A 13,212-nucleotide genomic window follows, 5' to 3' on the forward strand; every position below is an offset into this window, starting at 1 on the left:
CATTTGCTGTCTTTTTATGGGAGAACAAAAGAGTTTCGATTCTTTCACTTGGAGTTCAGCCTGGCCATTGTGTGGCAGAGGAGGCTTAATGAATCATTGTTTAACTAAGATCCTGCCAAGTATTTGACCATTAAATAGCCTGCATGTGTATAGAGTTCTTCTCTGACAGACTCTTATTTGACTGTGATTAATTGGCATTGAATTGGTATTTAATTACCTCCCCAGAAATCTAAGAACAGTTTGTGTTCTGATTAAGTTATTTGATGTATAAACCTGCCTGGCGCTGGGAAAGTCGGCTCTATCCTTGCTGTGTACCTGTTTCAGTGCTGACGGCCTGGCCTCTGGTTGCTCAAAGCCGAGGGACTGTCTCAAAGTATCAAAACTCAATATGGATTGGGATTTCAGTTTCTCTTTTAATGTGCAAAAGTTTTAGGAATCAAGATACAGCCTGTAAAGGTTTTCTTATATGTTGAAATTCTTTTTTAAAATATTCATTTGCTGTGTTAAACATTTTATGCAAATGTATCAGCTTCTCACTGCATAATGTGTTACTGGGTGCGTGCCAGTGAGATGTCCAAGGGAAGAGATCCCACCGGCTGGACACAGCAACAATGAAAGGACTCTTTGCGACCCCATGGACTGCAGCCTTCCAGGCTTCTTTGTCCATGGGAATGCTCCAGGCTAGAATACTGGAATGGGATGCCAGGGATCGAACCCAGGTCTCCCTTGTTGCAAGCAGATTCTTTACCATCTGAACTACCAGGGAATCCTGATGAAGAGACACTCGGGGCCAATTCTGGTTCAGGTGTCACTGTCCTTAGAGAACAGATGATAGCGGAACCAGTGGGAAATGACCATTCTGGGGAATAGAGTTCCAAATATAAGGGTGGCAGGTGCAAGCCAGGTCACGGGAATGAAGAGAGGTATTAGAAAATAGTTATATCCCGGAAACCAGAACCTGGGATGATTTTTTTTTTTTTTAAGTCATTACAGGGATTAGCTGCCACAGAAGAAGTCAAGATGAATGAGGATGGAGGGAAAGATACTGGTTTTAGAAACCAGATGATGTGTGAAGAGGGTGGCAGCTGGACTGGAAGAAGGGTTTGTGAGATATTTGAATAGCCCACAATTTAATGTGAGGAATGTTTGACCAAGAGGGAATGTGTCTCCTATGCTCCCTCCCGCCTCCTTTTCTTTTTTGGCCTCTACAGGACTTGCAGGATCTTAGTTTGCTGAGTAAGGATTGAACCTGTGCCCTTGGCTGTGAAAGCCTAGAGTTCTAACCAGTAGACCGCCAGAGAATTCCCATCCAAAAGCTTTTTATGACTCATAGTACACTATGTAGAATTATAACTCTTTGAACAGTGTTTCCACTTCTTACAGCTTTTATCTAATTTTTAAAGGAAGGAATACAGTAGTGAAAATGATTTTTCCATTCCCCCTCTTTTTTAAAAAGAAAATGGAAGTGCAATCGATGTACAATGTTGTATTAATTTTAGATGTACAGCAAAGCGATTCAGTTATTCATATATACGTATATCCATAGTTTTCCAGATTCTTTACAGGTTATCAAATGTAGCTCCCTCTGCTATACAGTAGTTCTTTATTGTTTATTTTCTAACTCCTAGTCTATCCCTTTTCTCCCTTCCCTATTTCTGTGGGTCTACTTCTTTTTTATAAATAAGTTTATTTGTATAATTTTTTAATCCCCTTTTTTTTAATGGTGTTCTCCATTTGTGTGTTTCATTTTCCTTCTCAACAAAGGCCCATGCTCTCACACTTAATACAACCCAACCACATTTGTGTAACAATTGTCGGGGGTTCCCAGAAATTAAAATGATGTGCTGGAGATACACCGAGATCAGATCTGGGTGTTGGTTGATCCCACTCCAGCTCACCTTCTGTCACTTTACATGCGATGGGTTGTGGGAGGAAGCATTGTCTTCAAGTTTAGTCATGTTCTCACACCAAATGTTCTGCTGTCCCATTTCTGAGCACTACAAGTTCTTGTACGCGTATTGGAGAGGGAAGGGTTGATTTTGCATTCTGAATGGCAACTTCCTGATAACTTGCCTTTGAAGAAGTGGGGTGTCCCTGCTCAGATGACTTGATTAACAGATCTTTTGACCTTTGTTTCTGTGGGTGCACGTTTCCCAGGCAAGACTGCTCCGTGTTTTAACTCCCCAGTTCTCATTCTTCGGGATGTATGAGCTGAAAGCTGTGCATTTTGTCCTGAAACTTGGTCAAGGTGCAGTGTGCCGGGAAAAATACCTTGGAGGCAAAGTGGTGTGTTTCTGTGATTGGAGGAGTCCTGTGATGATGTGTGGGGTCCTGTCCCCTCAGAATTGACATTTCTTAATTGCCTAAGAAGGAATGTGGCCACCCCACTTCCTGTGGTTCATAGTTTACGTATGTATGTATGTGAAAGTTGCTCAGTCCTATCCGACTCTGCAACCACATGGACTGTAGCCCGCCCAGCTCCTCTATTCGTTGGTTTTTCCAGGCAAGAATCCTAGAGTGGGTTCTCATTTCCTCCCAAGGGGATCTTCCCAACCGAGGGATGAAACCCGGGTCTCCTGCATTGCGGGCAAACTCTTTACCATCTAAGCCACCAGGGAAGCCCGGTTCATGGTTTAAGAAATCATGAAAGCTGTAGGCATTTTCCAGTGGGTATGCTCCATTGTTTTTATCAGGCTCACAGTGTTTCAGAGCCATCGTCTTTTTACTGTCTGTTGCTGTGCGCTAGTCTGTCCAGTCCTGACCTTCTATGAGCCGTGAGCCAGACTCCTCACATGACATGTGCACAAGATCCAGGGGTAAAGGAACTAGCCTGATCTAGCTTCCTGACCTCTTTTCTCCCCACCGTGCTTAGGCGATGTAAAAAACTACTCTCTGTAGAAAAACATTTATGGCGACTGCAACAGGTGGTTTCCTGGGGCAATATGCAAGGTGTATCCACTCCTTCAAGGTCAGTGCCCTGCCATAGTTAACATTAGGTGATGGGTCTTGCCCTGTGTCACAGGATAGCATGAGGCTTGGAGAGGGTTCTCGAGCCCTGAATTTTCTTAATCAGTTATACTTTTCTTAGACTGGTTCATTCTTTCTTTCACGCGCTTATTCACTTCTTACTCCATTCATTGAGTCTTCAGTAACTTGTTCAGTTTAATTTAGAGGTGGAGATATTAACCATTAATTATGGTTAGCCAGGAGAGAATTCCGAGGAACTCGTCTATTTTAATGTTCAAAGCATTCAGCAGCCAGTGGAGCATGTATTAGCCAGTCAGAAGGGGCCGGGCTGTCAGAGGCCAGTTTGGCCTTAACACCAGCCCTGCCTGTAATTTTATTGACTCATTCTCTCTCTCTTTTTTTTTTTTTTAATTTATTTATTTTTAACTGGAGGATAATTGCTTTACAATGTTGTGTTTGTTTCCATTATACATCAACATGAATCAGCCATTCTTATTAGTAGATACTTAATAGAGTTTTTAGATGTGTCTGCTAAAGTAGCTCTATGTCATACATGTGATGACATGAATTTTCTCAGTCTCTGTAACCCTGGATGCAAGTCTTGACCTGTTTTATAGCCGAATGTCAGTGAGTTAATTTCCTCCTGCCTCTAAGCCTAAACTGCCTCTTCTGTAAAATAGGGACCACATGGCTCTCAAGCGTTTTGATGAGATGATTCATCCGTGGTTTCTGGCACTTTTCAGTGCTCATGTGGTGGTGGTGTGTTCTAGAAACCAAGCAGGGGTGACCACAAGGCACGACCTCAAGGAGAAAATGCCGCCCAAGCTCTGGTGTGTACCACAGGCACGCTGATGAGTCTGTGCAGGGTTGATCTGTGAGAACAGTGGCAGAGACAGAAGTGGTCCTCAGCCGCCTTCTGGGAGCGCTCAGACTGTCACTCCCCTGGGTCACTCATGTAAGTTGGTCCTCCCTCCTCTCTGCACCTAGCCTTCTCCTCAGGACGTCCTTCTCACAACCATGGCTTTGAAAAGAGAAGTCAGGCCTCTTTCTGACTGAAGGGAATTTTTCAGCACAGGCCCCCTAACACTGGACTCGTCCTCCACTCCCGTTCACACTCAGCTCTCTCCTATCTTAGCACTCCTGAGGGCATGCCCTTTCCATCAAAGAGGCAAATATTTGCCCTGCTTTTGCCCTTTCTCACCCCTCAGTCCACACACATGTCATTCCTCCCACCTGGACAAACTCCACTCTCCATCAGTCCATCTCCTGCACTCCTCCCAAGCGCTCAGGCTGTGTTTCCTCCATGAAAAGTTGTTAGCCTAACCCTGCAGTTCACCTGCTCTGGTGTCACCCGCCGCAGCTGTAACTCCGTCATCGCTGCGTGTCCTCTGCTTGCTCCCGCTCTCCCTCATCCCTCTAACTGCTCTGTCCCCTCCTGTGTATCCCATGAGCCTGCACAGCATCAGATGACAAAGTGCCCCCACAGACACCAAACAAAAAGCTGGGTCAAGTTTTTAAATCCAAATAGCAAACTCTCTCGTTTCCAGATTCGGCCTATGTTAAAAAAGCTGTGTTTTTCCAATGAAGAAGTCATAAAATTTAAACTATATCTTTAACTTTTTTTTTGATGTGTATATTCCTGAATTTGGCATTGCTACTTTGAGAAGTTTAAAAATGACTAGGTGCTCCACAAAACAGGTAAGAATGTGTGGGAAAATTGCCCATCTGATGTTAATGGTCCTAAAGCAGAACTGATAGAGAGCCCATCGAGGTGTGACCTGGGAAAGAGCAGGAAGGGCCACTTGGAGGAAATGCAGACCCTCTAGTTCCCCCAGCACTCCTGAATCAGAGTCTGCATTTTACCAAGTGGGCCCTCCTGCAGCACCTGGTGGGCTTTGCCAGGTGACATGATGTCTCACCTTGGTGGTTGGGCATCTGTTAACTCACCCGGTGTTGTGACTTAATTCTTTCAACAGCACGAGCCCTTTTAATCCTGAGACTCACCTTGTATGAAAGCAGGCATTCATAGAGGCTCAGAAAAGTTGTTACTGGGGCCAACAAAGGTATCACGAAAAGACAGTTTCTGGGTCTGTGTTTCCTAAGGGTGAGATAGGAAAGTTGAGGCCCAGCCTGTGAAGGTCTGGCTGGCCAAGTGCAGTAGCCTCCAGCTCCTGGTGTGGGCATACCTGTGCTTCCGATGAGCCAGGCTTCTTGAGGAGGACAGTGGAGCAGGCTCATCCCGGCAGTGGAAACCTGGCCCTGGCTCATTCATCGTCCAGCTGTGGCTGGTGTCAAGAGCCTCAGGAGAAAGTCACCTGTGACTGAGATCAGGAAGTGTAGGTAGAGGTCCCTCATCTTACCTACAGGCTGGCTTCCTGGAGTCTTTATTACAAAAGAAATTTAGGGGTGTAGAGAAACGCACATCTCTCGAGCTACTGTCCCAGAATAGAGTCTGCGTGTGTGTGTGTGCACACATGCAAACCTCTGTGCATTGTGTGTGAGTGCGCAAGTGCATGTATGTGTATGCATGCATTCCTCTGTGTATTACTTCAATTTCTTTGACTGTAATCATTAAAAAGACCAAAAATTAATTCTCCTCTTCCAGTCCTGCAGCCTTTAGGATATCCTGTTTGGGTGGATTCTGAGAGGGGAAATAGAAGCAATGATAGGAAGTGATCATTAGGCATCAAGTAATATTTCTGTTTTCTGCCTCCATCCCTCTGGTCATCTTGGATGGTAAAGCATGAGCTGTGTGTTTGTCACATCTGGTATACCTCTGAAAGCAACAGCTTATCATCACCCCAATAGTAAATGCTCAGCTTGAAATTGAAAGAACCCCAAATTTCCCAAAATGTAAAGTGCTTTTGCACCATCCTGGAGGCTAAAAAGTTGAGGACAGGTTGTAATTACTTTAAAAAAAAAAACAGTATCACTTAGCAAAATTAATTCTGGTACCATAGTTAGTGTAACAATTAGGATTATTAGTTTATGTACTTTGTAATTTACCAAGCTAGCACTTGAATCCTTAAATAGTATAAACAGAAAAGGAGGGAATATTCTACAATCCTTCAACTCTTCCTGATACTCTCTTTTGGTAATATCGTATATTTTTTCTTCATCACTGATACTGCCTTATTTAATTTGAATCACTAATATATTAAATACATATGTATTTAAAATGCTATTTTGATTTGTCCATGAATTGTTTCTGTTAAAGGGCTTGGCTGGGGAAATAAGTAATTTCTTGTGTCCTATTCTTGCAGGAAGAATTTTAAATCGTTTCTCCAAAGACATTGGGCATATGGATGACTTGCTGCCGCTGACATTTCTTGATTTCATCCAGGTAATGTTTAAGAGTCTCCCAGTTAGAGTTCTCCCAGTGAAGAGCAGAGTACCTTTTTCTCAAGGCGTTTTCTCAGGGGCTGAGGGTGGGTATTTTAGCCTGGTGATGTGTCCTGTTATCTTAAATAATGCCATGTTTGTGAGAGAAAGGTGCGGCTGTGACTGGGAGACTAAGTAAGTTAACATGAGTAACACCTGGGGCAGGAGTGGCTACACAGTCACGTCAAGGTTGGTCTGAAGCAGCGACATGCAGGGTAAGTGGTTCTCCCTCTGCCTTCCAGGTGTCTGGCGTGGATTCCCTTTACTGTGTGCATTTCATAATATAGAAATAATTATCTCTCATGGAAAGATAGCTTAGATTAACTAAATTATGCATTGTATTACCACAAAGGACAAATATTTACTGCACCTTTTTTTTTTTATATAAAGCTAGGTGTGGTTACTTACAAAGAAAAGATTAGTAATAATAAGGTGAAAATAATACTTTAACAAGGACAATAGAGAGCAGTTATGGAAGATACAAAGCCTTTAAAAGCAAGTACCTTTAAGCCAATAATTTGAGTATGGGATCAAAGTCATCTCTGAAAATGTATTTTTTTGTTTGTGTAGGCAGCTTTTCTTTTAACATGTTGATTGCTGTATCTTAAGGTGTCTTTTTTTCTTTTTTTTTAAATCCTATAATCCCACAGAAATACCTTCTCTCCAGCCTTTGTTTTGTCTGTCAACTTGGAGGTTCTAAAGAATGGTGTTAGGTCATCTCAGTTCTCATCTGCTTATTCAGTACGGTTGCTCATTGGGATTTTTTCCCTGTTGTTTTTTCCCTGTCTGCTTTTCACTTATTCAGGCTACAGGGACCTTGTTAAGTGTTTATTTTGGATTTACCAAATATATAGCATTTATCAAAAGCTGTATATTTTCTAAAATCCCAGTTGCTGCTGCTGCTGCTAATAATTCCTGGATTTAAACCCTTTTCACTTTCTCTTAAGTGCCAGTTAACACGATCCCATTTTAAGGCCAGGAAGGAGAGAAATGTTGTGGTGAGGATGTGCAGTACGGCCTCGTGCTGATGCTCCCAGCTCCCCAGTCTTACTTCAGTGTTCACGTGCTCTCTAAATCAAAACTTAGGCTCTCTTCAGGAGCCATTGCTATAAAAGGAGTCCAAAGTACATAATTTAGAAAGGTAGCTATGTCAGAAAAATCAGTATTTGGCCTGAAATTATTCTAGGCATTCCTGTAAGTCACAAACAATGTGTAGTGAATATCTGGCTGTACAGGTGTAGCCTATGGGAGAAAGCTTCCACTGTCAACCAATGTGAAGTAGGCTGTGATTTAGAAGCAAACTAGTTTTTACTGCAAAGATGTCTGATTCTGCTCCCCACGCACCGCCCCCCCCCCACCCCCCCCCACCCCCACCACCCCGACACTGCTTTTGCAAACTTATATGTTTGAGTCCTACCAGGCTACATAATTTATCCTCAGAAGCAACTTTTTACCAAAAGAGTCCCGTTTTGTGAGCATGATTGTTAATTACTTTGAGAAGATTTTGTGGAAGTTTCTGTGTCTTTGCTACTGCTAGCCGGGCCAAGATTGGGTTTCCAGAGCCGATTGGCCCACTGTGTGCTTCGCACATGGTTAATTAGTCCTCATAATGATAATGCACCACATATATTATAATTAGTCCTCATAATGATAATGCACCACATATATTTGTGTGAACTCGAGAGGAACAGGGATAGATGCCACCTGCCGTCAGTGTCCAACATTCTCAGTAGTGTGAGGAGAAAATTCTAGTCTCACTGTTCTTCTTTTTAACCTGAGAGACAAGGGTCTCACTTAATCTTGATGGAACACACCATTGTTAAATACCAGTAGTCCCAATTAGCTGATTTCTTGAATCTAACAGCAATGGTAAATCTCTGTATTATTGTCTCCAAGAAAGCAGTTTTTGTATAAAAGATGACTCAGTTATCAATTATGATAAAGATCTGTTGTCACTTGCTTTGTTTGCAGGTGTCTTTAATAAGGCAGCCATAATCCCTTCAGGAAGAAATATTTTCTCCTTTTAAAAATAGTATTAGCTATATATAAAAGCCCTGATCCCTGCCATTGTTGTTGATTCTTTGAGGGACATTTCCCAACATTCATTGTTTAAATGGTTGTCAGGAGGAATCAAGTGAAACTTAATAAACAATGCGGTAACTGGTTCATCGTACTTTATGTGCCGAAGCCTTTCTCCAGAGGATTTGCATTCGATGAGTGGGCTTTTGACGAGGTATCACTGGGATCATTTTGAAGTATTTGGGCCTGTTGCTGTATTAGCAAGAGAAGATTTTTATTAAAGCCAGAAAAATGAAGTTAACCTGACCTCAATGAAAGGCCAACAACAACAAAAAATGTAAATTGATATATTTTTTTTTTTTAAAGTTGGGTAGGACTCTGTAATGATGAAAAGAACTCCGTGGTGTGATCTGGGACTCTTAATGGAATCATGTAAACTTAAAATAAACACTATTATGGTAAGCACATAGAATGAAAACTAATTTTCCAAATCAAATACATTATATTCAATTCATTTTCCCCAATCAACCAAATGTTTAAAACTTGTTAGTTATAACAGCAATCTTCTGCAAATTAATTAGAAGCCTATTAGCTCTGCTAGCTGAGCCGAATGAAGAGGGTTGCTCGTTACATTTCTAAATAGGCTCCTGAATTAAAGCAAAGGAAGGTCAAAATGACAATCAGCTTGACTCACCTTATGAGTTTTCTTAAGAAGTTGATCTAGTATTTTTTTTTTTTAAGGAATTGTTTGATTTTTTGAATGGACATTTTATCCACTTTGACTTATCCTCAGTATTATCTCAGTGACCAGTAACATCCTCTCAAGTGCATGGGAATCTGAAATGGAAGGTCTCTTGTCTGGCCCATCAGCTTGTTTAAAGAGTTTTGTCATCCCCCTTCTTAACTGAGATTGAAAATTTCCTGTCTGCCTTTGATTTTAATGTCCTTAGCAAAACCTGCTGCCGACCTCAGGAGAAGCTGGGTTTTAATACCTCTCATCGGATTCTTAGGGTAAGGATCTTAGTAACTAGCAGCTGCCCCTGTGCTCAGGGAAGCTCACACAACGCCAGTCCTCTTAAGCCCATCAGCTGAGTTTAGAAAGGGTTGGGAATTACCATATCAAGAAGTTAACCTTGGTTTTATCTTGTGGTCCTTCCTGATCTACATGTCATCTCTAATGATTGAGCCAGAAAGAACTTGGTAGGATGTATAGAAAGAAATAGAATACAAATCAAAATTCAAAGCTAAGATATCTTTCCACTTTGAAATATTCAAACCAACACTGACATGTTTAACATTTGTTTCTTACTGATTAGCATGTGATAATACCTTACAGGAGAATTAAAATCAAATAGATATAGAAATAATGTAATTACACTTATCCATGGGAATTTTTTAATCCAGAGCATGTGTGCTTCATCACTTTTTCTGTAAGACAATGACAGTTTTGTTGGTCTTGAAAGTAAGAGTTCAGAAAATGGACCATTGGGTTGTAGTATAATTGAGTCTGCTGCTGGTGAATTGGGGAAAGGAAACAGAACAGAATCCTCATCAAGGGTTAGGAAAGGTAATTCTCCAGTGAGGAAGTCAGAAGTCAGATTTTATCATTCATTTCACTAACAAAGGGACTAAGATGCGAAAATGCTCTTTAAAGTGTGAACCAGTTTGCTGGGCAGATAGAAACTATTTCCTTAACTTTTTCCCTTGGACTTCAGTTTGAATTTGTGTGAACATTTATGGGTTTTGGTTTATTTTTTGTTTCATTTTTAGTTTTAGTGAGTGATCCATATCCATGCTGATGAATGACACAGCTCATTTTAAAGCGAGTGTGCTTCACAACTGTCTGGCATTCCCATGAGAATTCCAGAGGACCTGTGGGGTAACGTGTGGGATTTGGGAACCTGAGTTGACACAGGTACGGAACAAGAGTGAATGAACAGAAAGAAATTTTTGGCTGCCAAGGCCTTCTGGAAGGAAAGGCCAGAAATGAGGGAAGTTTTTGGATGTATCATAGGAAATAAATAATTTATACAAAATGACAACAGTCTGTAGGTTACCTCAGGGTTGCCATGGGCTTATCAGATAAGTTAGCCAGTGGCTGGCAGCACGAATCTGGTTTATCAAGGTGTTGTTGAAACTCGTTTGTTTGTTTGCTTTTTCAAAAATCATAACAGCTTTGAGTACTAACAGTATTTTTAAAAACCAAGTCATTTATGAAGCCACAACTTGGTATTCTTCCCTCATTAAAACAAAATATCTCACATGTGAGAGATTTCAACATGGAAGGAATTCTTTGAAGAAGGGTTTGACTTTCAGAATATACTGAATTTGAATAAATACAAACAAGCAAACTACTGGTCCATTAAAATTCACATTCTTAGTGTATGACTGATATTTTTAATAGCACAACGTAAGTACAAGCAACATAAATATAGCCACTCATTTTCTTAACAGTGATTAATTAATGGTACATACATACATAATATTTACAATGTTTCTGTAGTATTTAATTTTAAATTTTAATTTTATTTAGGATTAAATAATTCTCAGTGATTAATCATTCCAATAATGCTTAATCATTCCAATATACAGTATATTTATAACATTTGATGGGCAGTTATATTCTTCAGTTTGCACTGAACAGTACTTGTATTGTTCTGTTTGCAACTAGATATATAATAATGGAAAACATTGAAATTTTTTTTCATAAAATGAGTTCTTCCTATTACATATCTTACATCATATCTACATATCTTCCATTTTGGTTCGTTTTCAGCAGTCTTTTATTGGACTTCTATGTGCTTGGGATGTGGGATGGAAAAAGTAAAGCCTTTGTCTTCACTCACTGAGTGTGTTCCATGTAGCAGGCACAGGCAGGGCTTGGAATGTGGACGAAGTGAAGTGAAAGTCGCTCAGTCGTTTCTGACTGTTTGCAGCCCCATAGACTATACAGTCTATGGAATTCTCCAGGCAAGAATACTGGAATGGGTAGCCTTTCCCTTCTCCAGGGGATCTTCCCAACCTTGGAATCAAACCCAGGTCTCCCGCATTGCAGGCGGATTCTTTACCAGCTGAGCCATGGAGGTGAATGAAACTAATTCCCGTCTTCCGTGGTGAGACAGTCATCAAGTACAGTACTGTTTGATGCATTACTGTGAGAGTGTACTGTTTAGGAGAATGGATAAGGCTTTATTTCCATGTGAGACAAATGTGATTTCCACACTCAGATCTTCCTTGATGTTTCTGGACCTCCAGGTGGAGGTATCCTGTGCTTAACTGGAAGTAACAGAGAGAAACCTGGAATGAGTGTGGCACCTGCATATCTGTCACTTAGCAGATAGTCACTGAATCTGTGAAGAAGGACAGGTTTTCCCAGAGAGAGTGAATGATTTTCAGAGCTGAACCTCAGAAGCTTATGGAAGTATTGATGGGGTGGGGATTGGGGTTGTGCTGGGTCATATTTTCCTCTTTCCCTTCAACAAACAAGGGTTAGAGTTGAGTCCTTGAGGTACAAAGCTCTCCCCTCATGAGTCTTCTCCAGCCCCCCAAGGAGAGGGAGCCCTCCAGGAATTCATCACTTGCAGAAGGAAGTCCTGGAAAGCAAACTAGATGGGTGGGGGGTTGGGGTGCTGGAGGCAGTGCCTTGTCCTGAGTCAGGAAGTGGGTGGAGCTTCAAGGAGGTGACCTTTGATCCCAGATGAGACCCCTGTGGATGGTGGGGTTGGAGGTGTGGCTGGAAGCCAAGTGCCCAATGGGAAGCAGTCTTTTCTTTCAGTCATCAGCTGAGAGTAGGTATGACGAGGTGTGAAGCGGGTTATTCAGCTTTCTTTTTAAAGGATGTAGTTAGTGCCAAGTGTGTTCAAGCTCATTTTTGATGATTCTGCTCATCCTTGGGTATTTTTGGTAAACCTTGAAAGATACTTGATAATTTTCATTTTTATTATTTCTAAAGTGTTTTTTCTATATACTTTTTCTTGTCTTATTCCTTCTCACTCCCTAAAGAGAATTTATTTACTGTTTTGTAATTATTTGAAAGACCTGCTTTGTTTTATTTCTTTGTTTCTTGTGTCTTTGCTTCTTGAACACTGTGTTGAATAGATTAACCTGCCCACAATTCTCTAAGACCAGCAGACACCTTTGTTTTTTTCCTTCAAATATTTAGGAATCAAGTGTACTTTCTTCAGTGAAATACAGACTAATATATCATAGAAATTAGATTTTAGAATTTCATAGATGACAGTACTTATCGGAAGTGTTAAATTGTGAATTCCAAGTGCAAGAGTTGTTTGTCTGGCAAGTTGGATATTCTGGGTGGTCTTAATAAATAAAGGCTTTGCTTGAATAGAAAATATGTTAATGAGACAGCAGATGTGTGGGAGTGAGGGATGAATTGGAGAAATAAAGGAGAATTCTGTGATGAGAGTTTCACAATTGTCGTAGATGTTCTCAACGATGCATTACAGATGGGATTTATACAGAGAAACTCTGACCTGATACCCATGCTGCTGCTGCTGCTGCTAAGTCGCTTCTGTCGTGTCCGACTCTGTGCGACCCCATAGATGGAAGCCCAACAGGCTCCCCCGTCCCTGGGATTCTCCAGGCAAGAACACTGGAGTGGGTTGCCATTTCCTTCTCCAATGCGTGAAAGTGAAAAGTGAAAGTGAAGTCGCTCAGTCGTGTCCGACTCTTAGCAACCCCATGGACTGCAGCCCACCAGGCTCCTCCATCCATGGGATTTTCCAGGCAAGAGTACTGGAGTGGGGTGCCATTGCCTTCTCCAAAATTATACCAAAACATTAAGATTCTGAACTACTCTAGCGTTGGCCATCTATTTAGATTGCAGCA

General features: G+C 41.3%; 1 protein-coding gene across 7 annotated transcripts in view; it reads left to right on the forward strand.

Moving 5' to 3' along the window:
• Positions 1 to 13,212, forward strand: part of LOC102398488 (ATP-binding cassette sub-family C member 4) — a 171,844-nt gene that overhangs the window by 111,575 nt on the left and 47,057 nt on the right. For all 7 annotated transcript variants that reach the window (XM_045162549.1, XM_045162553.1, XM_045162554.1 and 4 more), the window contains one exon: positions 6,231 to 6,310. In XM_045162549.1, the coding sequence (XP_045018484.1) occupies positions 6,231 to 6,310 (80 nt within the window). The remainder of the gene's footprint in view (positions 1 to 6,230; positions 6,311 to 13,212) is intronic.

Source organism: Bubalus bubalis, chromosome 13 (genome assembly GCF_019923935.1).
Source record: "Bubalus bubalis isolate 160015118507 breed Murrah chromosome 13, NDDB_SH_1, whole genome shotgun sequence".
In the NCBI taxonomy this organism is placed as follows: Eukaryota; Metazoa; Chordata; class Mammalia; order Artiodactyla; family Bovidae; genus Bubalus; species Bubalus bubalis.